Source organism: Canis aureus, chromosome 8 (genome assembly GCF_053574225.1).
Source record: "Canis aureus isolate CA01 chromosome 8, VMU_Caureus_v.1.0, whole genome shotgun sequence".
Classification (NCBI taxonomy): domain Eukaryota; kingdom Metazoa; phylum Chordata; class Mammalia; order Carnivora; family Canidae; genus Canis; species Canis aureus.
This window is the reverse complement of record NC_135618.1, coordinates 41540526-41562368: the sequence shown is the minus strand read 5'-3', so window position 1 is coordinate 41562368 and position 21843 is coordinate 41540526. Positions and strand designations below refer to the sequence as shown.

Below are 21843 nucleotides of genomic sequence, written 5' to 3'. Positions count from 1 at the left end.
TGGTCTGTGTTTTGTGACCAAAAACCTAAAAAGTGAATGCTCAATCCTTTTTCTTGCATTCTTATGCTTCTACTAGCATGATAAGAACATGTGAGCTTACTGGTCTCAGAAAAAGATAAGAAGCCCCAGAAGCAGAGCAGTGCTTCCCAGATGTACCCCACCCAAATCAATCAACCCTCAGCTGACTGACCCAAAGATCCACAAAAATAGTTGTTATATTAAAGCTATCGATTTGGCTTTTATGACAATAGCTAACTGATACAAGAGTCACTGTCCCTTATTTCTATAGGTTTCAACAAATTTGAACAGTTATACAGGGATCCTCCAACTATATTTATGACTAAGTGAATTGGAGAACTAGTGTGACCCTGACACTTATCAGTCACCTGCCCAGAAACTAGTTATTCCTTTCTTCTTCCCTATCAACAGAACCGCTATTTTACTCAGGTACTGAGCTGCCTTGCCTCTTAGGAAGTGTGGCCCAGCCCCAGGAAATGGTTTGGCAAACTCTAAAAAAAAAAACAAATCTGATTATTTACTGTTTTCGTAAATAAAGTTTCATTGGAACAAAACAAGGCCCATTTGTTTATGTACTGTCTATTGCTGTTTTCACACTACAATGGCAGAGGTGAGTAGCTATAACATAAGTTGTCTGGACCAAAAAGCCTGAAATATTACTATTTTTTACAAAAAAGAAAAGTTTGCTGTTCCCTAGTCTAAGGCTTAGATTCTAAATTAACCATGTTACTCAAATCCCCCTTTGCCCTGGATGTTTTAAGACTGTTCCTGAGGGACACCTGAGTGGCTCAGCGGTTGAGCATCTGCCTTCAGCCCAGGGTGTGATCCTGGAGACTCGGGATCAAGGCCCACATCGGGCTCCCTACATGGAGCCTGCTTCTCCCTCTGCCTGTGTCTCTGCTTCTGTGTGTGTGTGTGTATGCGCGTGTCTCATGAATAAATAAATAAAATCTTTAAAAAAAAAAAAAAAAGACTGGTCCTGAGACTCCATTCTGACTGTTCTCTTGAGAGACTCCCCTCCCCCACTTCCTGTCAGCCCAGGACTAATGTGGCTGCAATGTAGGAACTCTGCTGGAATTTGCGGCAGAGACTTTGCCCCTTCCTTCTTGCCTTGGAGTGTTGTCATGTGAGGACTTCATATTTGGGTTGTGGCAACCTCCAAGACCCTAAGAAGAAAGGCGAGAGCATCACAGAAAAATCAACAAGAAACTCATTGTCTCAAGCTATTTATTTAGCACACCCTAGAATTGGCTATCTCTGGTGTTAGTATATAAGATGATGAACCCCTTCTGTTCAAGATGTGTGGTTGGTCCACTTGCTGGCTGATGCTGCCAGAGGCAGGTCTTGCCTGTCCTACTTGCCATAAAAGCCTATAGCCCATGCAAGGAACTAAGGAGGTGAACCCTACCACCATAATTTAGGCAAAGTAACCCATCCACTAATACATGAACTTGGCCTAATAGCATTTCCTCAGTCTTGCCAATCATATCAACTTGTCCTCTCACAAAAGGAGTAGGGAGAAATATGGAAACTCCTGTCCTAGTTTATGCTCAATGGGACAGAGGTGATGCTGGAACTTCCTTCCTCTATGGGTCAGAGGGGAAACCCAGGACAGTGCCAGGCAGGAGAGATGCAGCAATGGAGGTGATATTTATGGAGCATTAGATTCAGTTAAAACTGCATTCCTAGACATTAGATTTAAGAATGGAAACTTGGAGTCATGTCTGCTAGCATTCTTCTTCCCTCCAAACCAGAGGGAATAAATGTTGCTCTACCATGCCTCGGTGTAAGAAATGTCACATTCCTATTTCTGTAACTCCAGTTAAATCTGCTCTGAGTCCCCATACGCCTGGCAGGTGGAGAATTCAATCTTGTCATTATCGGGGCTTCTTACCCTTCTCCATGAGTTTACATAAGAACTCTGAGCTTACACATTGTTGGAAAGCCAGACAGGAACTAGGTCCCTGGAGTTCACCATTATTGCAGCTGCTCCCAATCTGTCAATACTTTGGAGCTGTCTGCCACAAGAGTACCCTCATATGGTCATTCCTGATCATATTCTTAGCCACAGGACCTTTGCTATAATAGGTCTCCACTATATATGCAAAATCCAAAAAGCCTTCTCTTAATCTCAGCTTCCTCTAAGATCAAGCCACTCCCACTTTCTTACCCCTAAACACAAATGCCAGCTCCTCCCCATCACTCCAAACTTTAGTAATGATTCAGATACACCTTCCTAAATGGACCTCAGTCAGCAAACCTCTTCACCTTCCCTCCTCGAGGAGACAGTACAGGGTTACCTGAGATCTTCAGAAGCCCAGTGATGTCCTCTCCTTTTGGTGGTCTGAGAATAGGAACTATACTCTCATGTTCAAGAGCTGTGTTTATCCTGCTCACCACTATATCCTCAGTGCCTGGCACACAGTAGGTGCTGTTAGTGTCTTCTGAACCGAACTATTGAGGTAAAGATATTAGCAGAAACCTGCCAAGCAACAGGATGGAAAACCAACCAATAACAAGAACAACCAAATTGAAGCAATCATGGCTTTGAGCTCTGAACACACAGGGCACCAGCCCAAATTTGGGCAATTTTAATACAACAGCCATTTTGCCTCCAAACAAATTGGCATCAGCTTGAGAAATCTCCCTCTGCCTCTTAAAGAGAGCCAGCTTCTTTTTCTTGAACTATGTAGCATTCCTCCCCAGGGTTGCAAAGGAGCAGTATCCACCCCACTATCACCAGGTGAGGACTACAGTCAAGTGCCCACGGTTAGATAGTTAATTAGTATATGTTAAAGGGGAAAACAAAATAACATACACATCAATTCATAGCCATCACCACTTTCTAGAGGACAGACCCCCATTTGTGGAATCTTTTGCGAGGCCAGACCCCCATTTGTGGAATCTTTTGCAAGGCAAGAACAAAATAAAGGGATAAGATCTCAGAGTCCTCAGCTATCTAGGAAGGAGGAGGTAAGTAGAAAAATGCAGGAGTGAAGCAAAGTGAGAGAGGTCAATGACCAAGACCAATAGCAAATCATGTGACCCTCTCCATGTCCCAAAACCTCAAACAAAGTTATCAAAATGCATCAATGCTTGTTGTGAATGGTTTATGCTTATGGAAATCAGAGCAGGAACCAAGTTTCTGGTTAAAAATGGTGGAGGACAGAGGCAGCAAACATGGACTCAAGTGCCCAGGAGGCTGGGGAGGCTCTAAGATACTGAACCTCCACCCCAGTCTCAATAGAAATGTAAGGCACGGATTGACACATCCATGGACCAAAGAATTTGTGGGCTTGAGTACATTGGTTCCTGAAGCAATGCCTCTAGGGCATCTCCTAGATTCATCACTTCCTACTGGGACTATCAACTAAAACCTCAGTTCCTCAGCCATAAAGCAGAGGTCATATAATCTACCTTAACAGGAAGTTATTGTGAGATTAAGAGATGATGACAGTAAAGATGTTCAGCACAGCATTTAGAACATGGCAAGCTCTCCCTAAATATGAGCCATCTCCACCTTGACCTCTAGATCTCAGAGGACATAGGGCTCCCCATGGACACAGTGGGCCCCAAAACAGGCTGAGTAGCAGAATCCCTTGGGGATACCCAAGCCCTGCCCAAGATCTGCTGAGTCAGAATCACTGGAGGCAGGGCCCAAGAATCTGTATTTTAAAGTTCATTAAGTGACCAATAGAACAACAACTTTTTGACATTTCTTTTACATTTCTATCATTCTTAATATATTCACAGATATATATAACCATCACCAGAATCCATTTTAGAACATTTCATCACCTCAGAAAGGGGTCCCATACCCTTTAGCTATCACCCCACACCTTGATCCCATATGCCAGTCCTAGGCAACTACTATAATTTCTGCCTCTATAGATTTCCCTATTCTAGACTTTCATATCAATGAAATCATATAATATGTGACCTTTTTGTGTCTGGCTTCTTTCAGTATGTTTTCATGGTCCCTCAATGATGTAGCCAGTATCAGAACTTCACTACTTTTTATGGCCAAATAATACTCCACTGTGTGACTGGCTATACCACATTTTGTGTATTTTTTCACCTGCTGATAGGATTTGATTTACATCTACCTTTTGAATGATACTACTGTAAACATTCATTCATATTTGTATGGACCTCTGTTTTCCTTTATGCATAGACATATCTCCAAGAAAGATATACAAATGGCCAAAAATAGATGAAAAGATGTGCAACATAATTTGCCATTGGGAAAATGCAAATCAAACCACAATGAGGGCAGCCCGGGTGGCTCAGCAGTTTAGCATCTGCCTTCGGCCCAGGGCGTAATCCTGGAGTCCCAGGATGGAGCCCCACGTCGGGCTCCGTGCATGGAGCCTGCTTCTCCCTCTGCCTGTGTCTCTGCCTCTCTCTCTCTCTCATAAATAAATAAATAAATAAATAAATAAATAAATAAATAAATAAAATATTTTTAAAAAACCACAAGGAGATACCACTTCACACCTGACTAGAATAAAAAAGACAAGCAACAACATGTGTTGGTGAGGAATTAAGTACACACACTGCTGTTGGGAATGTCAAATGGTACAATCACTTTGGAAAACAGTCTGACAGTTAAATATTGAGTTATCATATGACCCAGCAATTCCACTTGTAGGTATAAACCAACTTGGGCTCTTTTAATCTGTGGGAAATGAACTATTGGTACTTAGCAAGAACAAAGAGCAGGAAAAGGAGAGAAATGGGAGTTGCAGACACAGCCTTCACAACAGGAGCTCATTGCTATTTGCCTTTCCTAGTGAGACTATCTCACTTTGATAAATGATTCTGGGGCTAAGATAAAATTATTCATAAGATGTGGACCCTCAGTGACTTCATCAGCTACTCACCAAAGAAACCACTGTCTTTCTAACCCTGAAGAAGATATGTTGGATTGGACTTGGTAAGCTGTGGTAAGTTTGATTTTGTATTTTATGGAAAATGGAGGGGATTTTCAAGAGTAATATTAACTACTGAATTATTTCTGTCCACATTGACTTTAAAACCTTCTGCATAAGGTCTGGCTTTCCTCTAATTTTTATTGCTTCTTTTTAAATTTTTATTGCTTCTAAATAAATTTCTAGTTCAACATATTCTAGGGATGATTTGATAAGAAACATATCTGCTTGTTTAATTCAGACTCCAATGGTCAAGCTATTGCTGAGCCCAGCTCTCCGTCTTCCCCCCCTAGGAAAGAAAGATGGATTTTTTTTTCTTTACTCAAGGATATAGATTTAAAAAAACAAACACTTCTGCATCTCAAAGCAGGCTGTACTTCCCGAGCTGCACATATTGATCAGCATTTTATTGTCAATTTTCTTTTTGTTGAAGGGGAAAAAAATATAATCTAATTATGTGTTTAGTGACAGTTGGGAATCAGTCACACTAAATCCAACTGAGTGTGTTTGCATGATTGAGGTGTTTAATTTGGGGACAAGGAGGCAGAAGCATTGGTCGTGTTTTAATGTAATTAGTACAGAATAACCCTAAAGGGCTGAAATATCACAACAGCACGAAGCTCATTCTGAAACAAGAAGGGATTCTACCTCTAGAACCGAGTCAGGCAGGTTTGTAGCTGCATGCACCATTTAAGCCATAACGTTTTATCAATGTCTCTTCAAGAGCCCATGGAATGTAGACTAGGAAAGACTAAAATATTCCACGTCTTGGCTATGCTTCTATAAAGGGAAATAAACTGGTCTGTAGATATCCCACACTGTGGCTCTCTAAGCTCCTGATTCCCAGATTTTTTTATTTCATAAACCGGTAAAATATATACATATTTTTATTTGGGAACCAACATAAGGTTACCTCTTTGGGGGGAGGAGGGTAAGAGACGACTTTCATAAACTACCTATGTATATATCACCATAAGCAGTCAAGCTAGATTAGGTTTTGCTACAATAACAAAGAACTCCTAAGGAGTTGTTTAGGTTTTTTTAAGATTTTATTTATTTATTCATGAGAGACACACACACGGGGGGGGGGGGGGGAGACACAGGCAGGGGGGAGAAGCAAGCTCCACGCAGGGAGCCCGATATGAGACTCGATCCCAGTGCTCCGAGATCACACCCTGAGCCAAAGGCAGACGCTCAACTGCTGAGCCACCCAGGTGTCCTAGGACTTGTTTTTCTCAGTCATGGTACATATGCATTGCATGTCAAGAAGCAGGGGACAGAGGGGGCTCTGTTTCCACATTGAACTTACTCTAGGGCTTAAGCTAATGGAGGCTCCATCACCTGTAAGGGCAGTAGAGGGAAGACAGTGCTGGAAGACCATGCACTAGGAATTTAATTTCTCCAGCCCAGAAGCAACACACTGGTTTTCATTCAGTAGACAATGTACCTCCATCCCTAAACTCAATCCTAGTTATTCACCTGCACATTCACTTTGCTAGTAGTCACTCCACAGGAGAAATCAAAATGGCCTCCTTGGCAGTGTTAAACGGGAAATGAAAACTTGAGTTCAATTAGCTGAGGATGACACTGAAGCATTTCCCAGGAAAGCTTTCGGCAGCTCTGCCCATCCATAACCTTGCTGGCTTCCATTAGAGTAAATCACATTGACTCACAGCAAATGCAGATGAAGGACAAAAAGGTTCTTCTTCTGACAAAAATTCACCTCTCTCTCTCTCTCTCTCTCATTTTCCCTCTCCTCCCTCCTCTCTCTCTCTCTCTCTCTTACACACACACACACACACACACACACACACACACACACACATCCCTCAAGGCTGACCCCATTCAGCAAGCAGTACCCCTCCACTGAGCACCTGTAAATCTTGGTTTTATGACACAAACATGAGCAAGAGGTGACCCTGACATCAAGGAGCTTACAGTCCAATGGAAATAAACAGACTCGAGCACAGCGAGAGTTAATACGGGATGGAGCAAAAGAGCCAAATTTATCATTTGAGCATAGTATGCACTGAGGACTGCTTCCCAAACTGGGTTCCTGATCCAGAGCCAGGCCAGCTACATGAGACTCACATGGGGCCTTTTGCAAACATAGATCCCAACTGAGCCCCCAAACACCAGTTTTTCTGGAAAAGAGTCCCAGGAATTGGTATAATAAATACCCTCCTGCACATGATTCTGACCCCTATGTGTTGGGGAAATATGGAACTATGGAAAACACCAAAGAAGGTGCTAACATAAACCGTAAATGTTGACTGCTGTACTGACTACAGTGTCAGCATTCTGTGTGTATGATCCTAATACTTAGAGTAACCCTGCAAGGGAAACATTTGTGGGACTGACTGTGAGCTTTGTTGGTATCAGAGCCAAGTACCTATGATACTCAAATTCTGCTCTGCTACCTCCCTCCCCACCCAGAAGCCAGAGGGGAGCCCTCTTCCAAGTTTTAAAGAATGTGTCCCATTTTCCAAGGTCACTTGAAAATGTTAAATAAGTTGCTCAGGTTCCCAAAGCTTATAACTGACAAAATCTGGGGTTCAAACCCAAATCTGTCTGATTCCAAGGATGTCTCTACTTGCTTCAACCCTGGAGTCATCCTGGTGGTGGAGATCACAGAATCCACCCAACATCCATTTTTGTTTTTAAGATATTGCCTAAGGAACCTCTGCAAATATCTAGATAAGGGCTGTTTCCAAAAGAACCTGAAGTCGTTTTGCCATTTAAGACCCTACACAGTCAGGGAGCCAGAAGTCCTGCCTAGGTCCTGGTCCTGTTTCTGCACCTGCCTTGGATTTCCCTTTGTGTAAAAATAGCAGCAACAATCTTTGACAAATTGCCTCCCCCAGCAGAGACACAGAGGAAGGGTTAACTCCATTGGTTTTTTTGAATAGATGGTTTCAGGGTCAATGATGATTTCACAGGATAGAAAATATCACAGTCACAGAACACTCTGCATTCAAATAGAATGTTTTCATTTTCAAAGAGCCCTCTCTTGCCGTCTAATCTTATCCTACTGACAGTCCCAGGAGAGAAGCAAGCTTGGTATTCCTAACCCACTCTGCAGACAGGAGACTAGGCACAGCTCTTCCAGATGCCATAGACGGAATGTGAGGATAGGGAAAGGCCACTGTCACTGGCTAGCCCCTTCCCCTACCCAATAGCTACTCCTAGATCTTGTGGATTTCCCACAGAGGGGATGGGGCGGGGGTCACTCACCTTTGCCAGTGAGAACCAGGACCCAACATAGCAAGGCCTGGTTATTTGGCCACACACTGTCTGGGATTTCCATGCAAGATGCATTCCTACCTCCCCTGAAAGTCTCAGCTGACTCAGAGAACACTTCCCTGAACCTCCAATATTGGGCCAGCGTCCCTCATAACTGTCTGCCTTCTCCTACTACAGAACTTTTCAACCTACAGGTTGTACAGTACCTACAAAGATTAATAATAAATGGCAAAATCTAATGTCTACTGAGTGTGAATGATATACTTTGTATCATCTTATTTCATCCTCACCATATCTGCAATAATAGGAGCTATTAAAAATCAATCGTCAGATGAGAAAACTGAGCTGCGGAGAAGTTGTATGACTTGCCAAAGGAGCCAGCTCGGAGGTGGTAAAACTCAGTTTGAGCCAAGGAGTCAGATTTCAGAGCCTGTGTTCTTATTAACTAGAGTCAGAGCCTTCCCAGAATCTACTAGCTAGTTAATAAGCTTTTGTTGAATAAATGAATGGACATATGAGCAGATGGATGGTTGGATGGATGGATGGGTGGACAGATGTGCAGATGAGGATGGGTAGGTATATGGTGGATAGATGAATAGATGAATGGGTGGATGGGTAGATGGATGGTGGGAGGGAGGGACTCGAACAGCATTGTTTGTCATTTATTCAGAGTCCTCTAAAAAACCGAAGGACCTCTCTCCACCTGTAAGTGGGTAGGTGAGAGGATTGCCCATGAAATACCCATCATTTTGGATAGTGCCCAGCCTCAGTCATTGCCCTCTGAACATTTCCTTTATTGACCAGGAAACTCAAAACCTGCATTGATAATTAATGCAAATTACATCTATAACTGAAGGTTGTTGAGCTGATGGCAATAGAGAAATCAATAATCAATAACTTGGCTATGTATATTGCTGCCATTCCAGCCAAGTTCCACCAGGGTTTTTAACCCCTTCGTCAAATTAAGCAGGCTCAGCTAGCCTTCCTAACTATGAGAAGAAGGAGGAGTTTATCAAATACTTAAAGTTCACCTTTTCTCACCCTCAGCTCTGAGACTCCTCCACCCCTCTAGGTCAGCCCTTATTCCAGCCTCTGGATTGACCCAAGTGACTACGTGCCCATCAAGTATCTTCACCTCTCAAGGCTTCCCTTCAGTCTGGTCTTCATCAAGAACTGGAACCGTTGTTGACAAAATCCAAGTTAACCAAGGTAAGGAATGGGTATAGGGAGCAGGACTCAGTCATGGGATCAAGGTCTAAGCCAACTTAAAGAAGGAAAGAATCTGAACAGCTATCAAGAGAGGCAGTGTGTCAGGGCACCTGGGCGGCTCAGTGGTTGAGCATCTGCCTTTGGCTCAGGTCATGATCCCAGGTCCTGGGATCGAGTCCTGCATCGGGCTCCCTGCAGGGAACCTGCTTCTCCCTCTGCCTGTGTCTCTGTCTCTCTCTCTCTGTGCCTCTCATGAATAGATAAATAAAATCCTTGAAAAAAAAAGAGAGGTACAGTGTAGACTTTATATAACTGAAGCTGGAGAAGATTAGGGTCCCATGGCAGACCACAAGCTAAATATTACATAAACTGTTTTTTACAAAATTGTAAACATCCATCCCCCCACACTGATCACTGTGCTTCAAATATTAGTAAGGCTTTTGCTAAGGACAAGTCAGAAAAAAAGGGGGGGCGCATTTTATGCACTATAGTAAGAAGGCTCACAGACAGGTACGTACCTGACACCATCTCCTGAGGGACTTCTGGGATTTGGGTTACATGTGTTTCATGTGTTCTCTCTCATTTCTGCTGTTGGAGAGCTGCCACAGTGAAGTGGTTAATATTATGTACCCACTGGGTTCAAATCCAGCCCCACCTCTAAGTGACAGTAGAACACCAGGCAAATTATGCAATTTTCCTGATTCTCCATGTCCACATCTATTAAATGGATATGTTTCATTCATTAGTCAAAATCTACCTGAGCATATGCTAAACACCAGAGACAATGGGAATCAGTGTAAGCATGGCCCCTGCCCCTGTGGTGATTATACTGTAGGAGAGGTCAATTACTCATCAAGAAATCATGCCCAGAGAAAATGGGTGGCTATAGCTGGGCTTGGACCTATAAAAGAAAGACATTTGATACTATGAGAACAGATATCAGGAACTTGCTGTGACTGAGTCAATGTGGCCAGGCTTTCCTTGAAACAGTGGTAAGTCAGCCTGCAGATGAGATGTTTACCAGGTGAAGGGGTGGGGGTGGAAAGAGCTTTCCAGGCAAGGAGAGCAGGATGTGCAAAGGCCCTGCAGCAGAAAAGAGTATTTTAACTATAGGAGCTTGAAAGAGACTAGAGAGAGCAAGTAAACATGCAAATAATCATAGCACCAGCCTCATAGAGAAGTTGCAAGGAAACCGAGACCCCCCTCTGTAACAAATTCAATAAACGACTAAACAATAATTCCTTCTAAAACAGGAAGGACAAGGTTCCTTGGTGGTATTTCCCATGAAAAGCTGCAGGGACTCAGAGGTCACATTGAACATCCTCCTTGACAGCCCCCCAACCAGAGGGACACAAATGCATCCTCAAGCTGGTGATACCTGGGGCAGGGCCCAGGATGATTTCAGTCAAAATCAAATATCAAGAACCACACAGAATCTGCAAAAGGGGAAGAAACCGCTTTCAAAACTAGGTTGGTTTCTACTGAGAGTCTTTCAGATGGAAATTAAGCAGCTCTTCACCAGCGCCAGAGAGAAGAGCCTCTTGCCGCCTGAGAGAAAGAGCTGATGAATCAGGCACACTGGCGGATCAATCAGCCCGCGTGTGTGAACAAGTTTATGGTGGAAATGAAGGGCTTTATTTGTTTGGCAAAACATGATGTGGTTTAACCGCCAGGAGGGAGGAGTGTCTAAAGCATCAACACAACGGCTGTTGGCCTAGGTTTTCTAGAAGGGGGAGGCGGTGAGGACGAGGGCTTCCGTTTCATCTGTAGCCCCTTGCACAGGGATCTGGGGAAAGCTTTGCAGCCATCTGCGTGCTGTTTGCATCTCGTCTGGCTGGGCAGCTGTGCTCCAAACAAGGGTAGGTGGGGCAGCTCTTGCCCCTGTGTGTGAAAAGAGACGGGAGGGAAACCAACAGGGGTGACAGGGAGACAGATGCTAGGAAGCATTGCCTAGACCCAGGGGCTTGCGTATCCAACCCATCAGCCTCTAGGCCATGAAAGCAGCCCTAGAGGGTCTTCTCCATTGGTCCCCATCTGTGTGCCTATAGATAGTCCTTCATACGGAGACACACCAACACACTGACAACCCCCGCACAGAATTGGCAGATGCGGTGAGTAAAAAGACAGGACACCAGTTAAACTTAAATTTCAGATAAACAATGAATTGTTTTTATGGCCCAAATGTTGCAGTAGGATACACCTATACTAAAAAATTTGTTAACTGAAAGTCAATGCTAACCGGCAACCCTAGTCCCAAACAAACACAACCTGAAATTTGGAAACTTATAGAGAAATACACACATGCACACATGCACACACAGACACACACACACACTCACACATGTCTTACAGTTGTCAAAGTGAAGGAGAAAAAGCAAGAGCCAAAATGGGGGGCCCACCCCTCCACACCTCCCCATCTTCTATCCCTGGGCTCAGAACAAGCCAAGCCCCTGCCAACTTGGGGCCACTTGGCATCCAGGTCCAGGTTGGGAATACAGGTGCCCTGATACAGTGGGATGCTGAGCAGTACCTGCCCAGACCCCTGCTTCTGGGCTCTGGCCTGAAAGATTCACCAAACTCCTATGGGCCTTGGGAAGTATGGGGAATGGGCAGGGGTGCCTAAGACTAAAGGGTTATCTTGGAGCCCTCCAGATGAGGACCTAGAAGGAGCTCTGTTTCCTTTGGTTGGCTCCCACTGCCTCTGCCCCAATCTCTGTCCCTGCCATTCAGTCACTGGCTGAGCATTTTCTTAGCAGCTACTAGGGCCTGCTGCTAGAGTTGGTACTGAAGACACAGCTCCTGGTCAAACGGCAGTCTGGCTTACTCAACACTCAGCAATGACTCCCAGCACTTGCCAAATATGCACAACAAGCCAAATGTGTGGAAGTGGTGGTTACTTCACTGAGTCCTCCCAGAAGCCCAGAGAAGCAACCATTATTATTACATGATTATCACCCCCTACCTTTGAGGAAACCGAGGCCAGAGAGTTGAAATAGCTTGCTCAAGGACACACAGGTAGAGAGTGGTAATGCCTGAAGGAGGCAAATGCCAACTGTGGAACTTGCAGTAACATCATCAAGAATGTTTGGGAAAACGAAATTTCCCTCCAGTGTAAGGCCACCTGCCAGAGTTGGAAACAGAGTCCCTGCTAGGGGTGGCACCAGGGTGTGGACTGACCTAGGTGAAAGTGAGACAGCGAATGCCATTCTGGCGCATGCCCTTAGGCCTTAAGGGATGACCCCTCTAGAGGACGGCACCATGGAGAGCCTTAGGGAGCTGGTGGCAGGGAAACACAACCAAGACGCAAATGCAGCGCTGATCACCCTCTGATCTGGATACCCTGTTCCTAGAAACATCTTACAAAAACACAGGCACAGAGCACCAAGTGACATGTGCTAGAATATGTCACTCGGAGACCCATCAGTATAGGGTTGCTCTAAAGAAGGTACAGCGCATTCACACAGCAGAATAACTGCCTTGAAAGGAAGGTGGAGTCCAGATTCCAATGTGAAATGATGTCCAAGATATTTATCATTGAGTTAAACGGAGCCTTTTCCAAACAATAAACCTAGCATTATCTCATTTTTATGTTTATATTTAGATGGTTTATGTATTTATTCATGAGAGACATAGATACTGGAACTCGATTCCAGGACCCTGGGATCATGACCTGAGCCCTAAGGCTCAACCACCAAGCCACCCTGGTGCCCCCGATTTTTATTTTTTAAAAGATTAAAATGTAAAAAATTATGTGCAGCTATACATGCTTGTATACACACAGAGAAAGGTATGAAAAGATATACCTCAACCCCTCCCAGTGTTACTTCTGAGAAGCAAGATTGAAGAGAAACAGATAAAGGAGAAGTTTTGCTTTTTGTTTTCTATATAGTGATACTGTTTAAATTCTTTACAATGAGCAAATAATAATTTGTTTTTTGTTGTTTTTATTCATAAGAGACACACACAGAGAGAGAGGCAGAGACACAGGCAGAGGGAGAAGCAGGCTCCATGCAGAAAGCCTGACGTGGGACTTGATCCCTGGTCTCCAGGATCACGCCCTGGGCTGAAGGCGGCGCTAAACCGCTGAGCCACCTGGGCTGCCCAATTTGTATTTTTAATAAGCAGAACAAAAGCCAAAAAAAAATTATTCTCAGACCACGCAAACTCTTTCATCCAGCCTGATTCCTGCACACCAGGGCTTACGACTCCATCAGGTCAAAAGAGAACACAGAAGCAAAAGGGAAAATGAAGGTGGTAGATTTTGCCTCCCAATACCTTCCAATTTGAGTGAACAGGTTTCCAAGTCACAAAGTCTTCCTTATCCAGACATATAAGACACAAGCTGCAAAGCAAAGGTGCAAGCCCTGTCCAGGTTTTTCCAGGGCAAAAGTCTGAGACGCAAGGCAGGTCTGCACAGTCAGGGATGGAGGCCTGGACAGGAGGAGGCATAGAACCAAGGAGACCCTCAGGTAGCCCCTGCATTTCCCAAAGACCATCAGGCCTAGAGCCCCACAGAGCCCCCAAAAGTCTGTTTCTATGACACCCTGGAACACAGTGAGAGGAGCCAGGGAGAAGGAAAACAAGAAAATTCATAAAGCCCAGACACACCAGGACCATGGTAAAGGTGTCTGCTCTTCTCTGTGTTTTTGGAAATCCCAGCTTTCTCCTTTATGCCTTCAATTGTCCTTGCTCTGAATGCCAGCTCTCTTCTTCTCCTGTTGCCTCTACCATCCTTTTGGAGATTCTTCCTAGTAGCTTTTCCTAGGCCTCCTCATGCTCTGGGGCTGCACTCTCAGATCCCTAGCCTGCCCAGGACCCTCACTCTCCAGCTGTAAGGTGCAGGGGTCAGATGTAGCCAAGATTTTTTGGAGAAGCAAAGGCAGGAGCCCTGTTGGCTGTGAGCAACCTTACAGCTTCCTGTCGGCGCTGAAAAGAAAGGAAAAGACCAGCCCCTCCATGGATCAGCCCCATGAATACAGGGCTTTCGGCAGTCTCTGGAGACCTGTGCTGATGGTCAGAAGTCCTGTCACCTCCACATGAAGTTGGCTGCAAGGAAGCCCATGCAGAAAGCCCTGTGTTGCTCAGAGAACAAAAAAGGGAAATTAAATGCACCATCTGCTTATTAGTGAGAGCTTTTGAGGCAGACACTTAAATATGCATGCCTAGATATTATAAAACTTCAGGGGGAAATGTTAATTTCAATAATCTGAGTTCTTGTGCTTGCAAAAACCATCTTTTTTTCTCTCTCTTCTTGGTGATTTGGAAGTTCTGTACCTCAGACTCACAGCACCAACATAGTTGACCTCAATGGATTTGGGCAGCTGTGCAAAGTGGTACCCCAAACACTTGCTATGGATCCATTTAAGGGAAACAAGTAGGAAGGGAACAAGTTGCTATTCCCCACCCCCTCGTTTTGTCTCCCCTATCCAAAAACTGCCGGATGGTGACCTATCACAGGGGTAAAGAAAGCCCACTCAGAACCCCAGTCCTGCTTCTGCCACCAAAGGCCCATAAAGTTGAGACTGGAGGACCTGTCACTCCCTCTTTTGGAGTCCTGCAAGTTGAACACTTTTACTGCAAACTCTCTTCAGAACTACACACATTTCAAGGGCAGCTGTACTGACACCCTTGTGGGAGCCATGTGGGTGCAAAGCCCCTTAACCTGAGACTCTCAGGGTAAATATTTTTGTCTTTGTGAGCCATACAATCTCTCCCAACTACTCAACTCTCTGATTAGAGCAAGAAAGCTGCCATTGACAATATGTACATGAATGGGTATGACTGGGTACCAATAAAACTTTATTTACAATCACAAGCAGGGGGCCAGCATTGGCCATGGACCAGAGTCTGTCTCCACCACTAGAGTGGGGTCTCCAGGAAAACTAACTGAACCGTCTTGCAGACCTGCACCTAGAACAGCACCTGGCACACAGGAGCTGCTCAGATACTTGGAATGAAAAGAGCAAATGGCCCTCAGTATTAAGAGGTGAAAATATCCCAATGGCACCATCTTATGTCAAGGAATACTGTCAGGGCAGGGCTCTCCACTAAGGCTGGGTCATTTTCCAAGGTAACGTGGAAAAGTGACAGCTGAGTGTTGCAAAGAAGACAGAAAGTTCTAGCGTCATGCACACAAAACACAGTTTTGCAAGAAAGTCAAGACCACGAGTGTCCCATGTTTCAGTGCACACACCCCGGTTGGGTGCTGAAATACCCAGACTTAGGATGAATCCAGGTACCCGTCCCATGCAACTGATCTCCATTAAAATTCCAGTAAGAGTCCATGAGCATGATATGTTGAATCCAACAGGCTCTCTTCAACACAACCAACCCTTATCTTTCTCTCCTGTCTGTGGAGCCACATGTCCTCTGCCTGCTGCTCCTCTGATTGCTCTTATAGATTCTTCTCCTTTCATCATTAAAATTTCCTTGGGCTTATACTGAAGCCCCTCTCTTGCCACTCCATTGTCTCCCCAGTCAACCTCAGGTGTCCCTATGGCCCCAAGTACCATCTGCATTGTTGACTCTCAAGTATAAATCTCCAGCCCCAGACCTGTCTATCCTGTTGGACATTGTCACCTGGGTCTGAGAGCAACCTCAGCCAGAGTGCAAAATCAAATTCATAGTCTTTCCTACCATTCTGGAGGTCAACCTCTCCCTGCCTCTTTCCCATTGCCATACCAAATAGATACTGAAGTTCTTAATGTATCTCATAAGTTTTCCTCTGTTCAGGCGTGCAACACCACCCACTATCATCATCATCATCCCAGCCACCACATTCCTGGCAGCAACCCTTCTCCAGCCCCCAAACTGGTCTCCCTCCTGCTCCTTCTACTCCAAATCATGTTCCAGATAACACAAAGGGACAAGAACCATCTCAATGAAATGAAAAGAATCAAGAGGACTTTGGCTGGCAGTCTGCATCTTTCCAGCAGAGAAGCTCAAACCACCCTCTAGTTTGCCAGCACTGGGATTAAGTATTTCTGAAATAATTAAACCTAAGAGCTACCCAGCTCACAATCCAAAACTACTGCAGACACAGAGGCACCTGGCTTCCCAGAGTGGTGTGAACCATCCCTAGGTGGCCTATACTTCTCTGTTCTCGCTGAAAAGAATGCCCTCTTCCTCCCTGGAGGACCCTCCACCAACCTCCACCCCACTTTTGGCCCTTGGAGGACGAGTGAACCTCCTACGGTTTCTCACTTGCACATAGAAGCTTGCCTCACAAATTGTAGGAGAGCCCATGCAGCACCGTGTTCCAGTGGGTGGCCATGTCTTCATGTCAGCTTGAGAGATCGTTGCCAGGGAAATATCTATGTCTCAGCAGAGAAAGCTTCAGCCCTGTGGAGTCCAGCTGTGTTCAAATGGGAATCCAGAAACCCAGATGTTGGTCCAAAAGCTCTGTCGTGGCAAACCAGCTTTGGAATTCTCCAGTGTGGGAGTAAACTGAGTGCCACCTGCTCTGTCTGCCCACACCCTTGCCTCCTAGAATCCTGGACCCCGAGAACCAAGGAGGAAACTAGAAGGAAACCAGTGAGTTCCACGAGGAAAGCTGAGATGTCACCTGAATCCAATCTGATGTTTAAGTGGATAATATTCCCCCTTTGCACCTCACCAAATGGGGAAGGGGATAGAAGACAGATTCTGACTCTCCCAAATAAGTAAAAATGGAATTGACCATACGCTTTGTATGTTTCTATGTCTAAATGCTATGCTAAGCCTTTTCCATTTATTATCCTGTAATTGTATTAAATACCCACATAACCATCCACTAAGGTTGTAGCTTTCTCTCTCCATTTTATAGATGAGGAAACTGAGGCCCATGGAAGTTGTATAAATTTCCCAAAGCTACATAGCTCATAAATGGTACAGCAAGAATCCAAACTTAATACCTACTCTCTGAAACATGTTTGCAAGTATAGACTAGGGGCTTTCAGACAAGGTGATTTCATCTGTGTCCTCCCCAAGCCCTCTTGGGACATTTGGCAATGTCTGGGGACATTTCTGGTTGTCGCACTGGTGATGGAAAGGCAGTGTTAATGGTATCCAGTGGCCATAGGCCAGGGTTGCTGCTAAGGATAGCCCTCCCACAACAAAGAATGATCTGGCCCCAAAATGTCACTAGGGCCAAAGTTGAGACCCAGGTACAGACCATCACCAGTGAGAAGGGAAAGACCTGCAGCCCTAGACTCCCCTCTATAGGGGGCCCCCTGCTGATGATAACCTCCCTGGCCTCAACCCTGGGGATCTTGAATGGGGATTCCATCAGGGGATTTCAAGCTCTGTCCAGGACAACCCAGGAGTCTATGCCAAGCTTCCTGATCTTGAGAAAAATTGAACAAAGAGCTAAGGTTGATAACCAATTACCTAGAAGAGATCCTTCTCCTCCACCCAGGAAGAGCTGCAGGCCAGACTCGCCCTGGGGTCACTTTAAAGGAGTCAATAAAGGCTCTGGGAGGATTGGTTCTTTGATACCTTCTCAGCAGCACTGGTCCCGAAGGGGGCAAAAGGAGTCTGTGAAACTTCTGATCTCTGGTTCAGATGCCCCACACACCCGGGTAGGGGATCAGTCCTCACCAGGCACATACCCTCCTCCTGCTGCACCTCCAGCAGGACTGCACTGAGATGGCTCCTGGGGACTCATTTTCCCTCCTAAAAGCACCCCATGGCAAGCACCAGAGGAAGCAACCACCTTCCCCTTCAAGGCAAGAGCCAAACCTGGGAGCCACTTTGAGGGACAACCAGTCACATGTAAACCTCAGCCATCCAAAGCACCAAACCCAGTGAAGGGAAAGGGTATTTTTATCCTTTAAAAATGTGTATATACAACATGGACAGGAAGGTGATGCCCATGCAGCTCCTGCGAAGAAAAGCCCAAAATGATCTGCACCTAAAAATAATCCTCTATTAAAGAACAAAGATGTTTTTAACATTTTAGCCAAGCTAATGGTCTATACAGACAAAAATTTCATGAAAAACATTCTGTTCTTCTTGATCCATTTGGACATAGTCTGTGAGTGAAGAAATGGACTCTCCTCAAAGAAATAGCTGCTGCTCCTGGCACAGCCCAAACTGCTTCCTGGGTTCTTTAAAGAGAATATTCCTGTAGAAAATGGAAAGAAGGAGAAATCTATCTGACAGGCATTCTGGGCAGCACAAGCCTGGCCAACCTTTAAACTTATAAACCAAGACACCATCACTGTGAGGGCCCACTTCCCCCAGAAGATCCAGGTGCCCGAAAAGGAGAAAACTGTATTCCAGAAACGACAGTTTCTGTCTAGTTATGACATAATCCTTCAACCATGGGATTTCCATTTCCCTTTGTGAACTAAAAAGTTCAATGGGATTTCTGTCTTTTAAAAATTTCATCATCTGCTCATAATTCCTTAACCTCCAGAAAGCATTTAATATAAAGATTCTGGCCTAAGACCCTCATCTCTTGTGATGCACCACCAGAACCAAAGATGACAGCGAGTGAGCTGCATAGAGTGAATGTCAGTATTAAATCACATTTATTGGGCACATACTATGTCCTGGGCTCAATGCTAAATGCTTTCTATGGATAAACTTAATCTCGGGGTTAATAACCCCATGAAACCCTATTGACATCTATCCATTTCACCAAGGAGGGCACTAAGTCTCAGAGAGGTTAAGTAACTTGCTCTGCGCCACCCAGTAAAGGACGGCCAAACCCACAGTCTTAAGCATCCCCCTGCCTTGGTCACTTCCTTGCATTCTCATATCCTGGTCTTTGGCAAAGTCCCAAGTAATGAAGCTAGTTAGAGACAGGGGCTTCTTTTTTTTTTTTTTTTTTTTTTTTATTTATGATAGTCACACAGAGAGAGGGAGAGGCAGAGACACAGGCAGAGGGAGAAGCAGGCTCCATGCACCGGGAGCCCGACGTGGGATTCGATCCCGGGTCTCCAGGATCGCGCCCCGGGCCAAAGGCAGGCGCCAAACCACTGCACCACCCAGAGATCCCAGAGACAGGGGCTTCTAACAATAAAAGTTTCACAGCACTGCACTGCCCCCATAATCATGTTTCTAACCCAGGCCCTCTCCTCTCACCATACTGCGACACATCCCTCTCACTCTTTCCACAATGTGTCCCAATGAACCTTCCATAAGGATTATCCTTCTCCTGGCATCTCTGAGAGAAATTCACCTGGTTCTGGCAACCAGGTGACCCACAATCTGAACACAATCACAACCACAGGGAGGTGAGGTCTCAGAAGCAGCGCCTGGGAGAAGCTCCACACTGGGTCAGCTGGGCTTTGATGCAGCCTGGTGAATGGAGGCATGCTGCAGCTGCCTGTGTGGATTTGGGAGAAAGAAGGGGAACTCTCTCATGGGGCTCACTAGCTGCTAATCAAATTTTTAAGACAAGCTCCGCCAAGCAAATGGTCAAGAATAAAAACATTTGGAAGAAACAAAAAGGTCAACACCATTATCCATTAAAAACTCTCAAGGTGGCAGCCTTTGCCATGGGGATGGCTGTCCAGCCAGCCCTCATCTGTCCTCCAGACTCATGTGCTCTCTAAATGTAAGGTCAGCCAGGTCACAACTGGAAGATTCAAGAGAAGAATCAGAAAGTGGGGACTGAGAGGTCAAGCTGGCCACTGAGCTCCATCCCACACATGCCTAGTGACTCACATAACTATGCACATATGCAACAAAACACCCTCCCACGTACCCAGGGCCAGCAGGGACCACAGCCAGGTAGCACCTGAGGGGGTGCACAGAACTTTGCCTCACTGTCCCCCCTCTGAAAGGATAAGGAGAGGAGAGTGACTTCAGAGATGAAAGCCACCTGCCTTCTCTCTCAACTCTCACAGCCCGACCAGAATGGGGAACAATGACAGGAAGATGCAGGGCAGGTGAGGGGCAGGGGGTGAGCTGCTGCCACCCACCCGCTGACAGAGCAGGGTTTAGCAGGACCTGTGCTAGGCTACTTCCCACCCAAGCCCCTCACGGGGGAAGAGAAGCACACAACCAGTAAAGTCCCAGAGAGACACGCAAAACAGCCCAGGAGGGAGGAAGGTGCAGGGTGAGGGCTGCTCAGAGCCCTCCCTCCCCTCGCCCCAGGATAGAGTTTCCCCTTCCCCTTTCTGGCTAACCATAGAACCCACGGGTCTGCCAGCCAGATACGGACGACGACAACGACGACGTCGTCGTGGGAGAATCAGCAAGTCGATGCAACATAAACAAGAAGGGGGTTGCCACCAACAACCAAGCATCTAGTTTCTCAGGAGGTCCCCAGGAGCTGTCACATCGCGCCTGCCCGCAGGAGTTGCTGCCCAATTATCAACTTGGACCTGGCGGCCGACGGGGAGCATCCCAGCTCACCCCACCCCACCCCACCTCGAGCCCCCGTCCCTCCTGCGCCCCCCCCCCCCCGCCCCGCTCACTTACACCTCTGCCTTCGCCACCTGTCTGGGTGCCGGTCTCTTCCCTGCCCAGACGTGGCGCGTCTTCTCCTTCCTCCTGCGCTGCGCTTCCTCCCTCCAGCCCCAGCTTCAATCTCTTCTCCTCCGGAGGGGCATCCTCCTCCTCCCGCCTCTGCCGGCCATCCCTGCCTCTGAGCTTGCCCGAGTCTTCGGGGCTGCCAGAAGGGCTGGCCATGGCTCCAGGGGGCTGTGCCTGCACTTGGGGAAGAGAAAGGACCCAGCAGGCTCCCGAACCCAGCGGCCTGTCGGTGGGAGAGCGGGCTTCTGAGCGCGGGCTCAGTGGGTTCGCGCGGCTCGGCTCAGAGCTGGGCTCCTCCGTGGACCACTCCTGTCTCTCTGCCGCCCCCTTCTGGCTTCTCACGCATACCGCAGGCACGCGTGGAACAGGCCTGCGCTCCCCTCACCTGCGAGGGGCCAAGGCCCCCTCTAAGCAAAGCCCTGCCACTAGGTTGCACCCCTATGGTCAACCTGACCAAGGAAGGGAGAGAGAAGGAACAGTGTCCTACGAGGATGGACACCTTGGTCTTTGGTACTACTCTGCATCTTGGATGATTTAGAGGTGGCTGGAAAACAGGCTGCTCAGAACAGATCAAGAATTTAGCCTGGAGGATGACAGGCTTCGCGCAAAGACACCACCTTTCAAAGATTTGCTTACCTAGCAAGGATATTGATTGAGCATCACTAAGGGCCAGGCACTGCCCTGTGGGAGGGGATTATAACAGTGACAGTGGCAGGCATTGTCTCTGCCCAGGTAGAGCCCAGTGCCTGGTGGGGAAGGTGTTGATTGATTGACACCGTCAACGGGGCAAATGGCTACAAAGGAGGACTACTGGGAACAAGGGAGCCTAAAACAAAAGAGCCTCAGAAGGCCTGGGTCTGGGAAAGGGGCAGAGGAAATGAACACTGAATGGAGAGTTACAAGATGAACAGCTCTCAGCCAGGTAAAGGGTGTTCGGGCAAAGGGAATAGCAGGTGGAAAAGTCCAGAGGCTGGGA

At 46.3% G+C, this 21843-nt stretch overlaps 1 protein-coding gene across 15 annotated transcripts in view; it reads right to left on the bottom strand.

Moving 5' to 3' along the window:
- RBFOX1 (RNA binding fox-1 homolog 1) overlaps nucleotides 1–21120 on the bottom strand; it is a 2042337-nt gene extending 2021217 nt beyond the window's left edge. For 3 of the 15 annotated variants that reach the window (XM_077906541.1, XM_077906537.1, XM_077906548.1), the window contains exon 1: nucleotides 20814–21112. In XM_077906541.1, coding sequence (XP_077762667.1) covers nucleotides 20814–21023 — 210 coding nt within the window. In that variant the 5' untranslated portion in view covers nucleotides 21024–21112. Of the gene's footprint in view, nucleotides 1–20813 lie in introns of all 15 variants that reach the window. The other 12 variants (XM_077906545.1, XM_077906551.1, XM_077906539.1 and 9 more) reach the window with 7 other exon arrangements.
- Nucleotides 21121–21843: the final 723 nt, after the last annotated feature.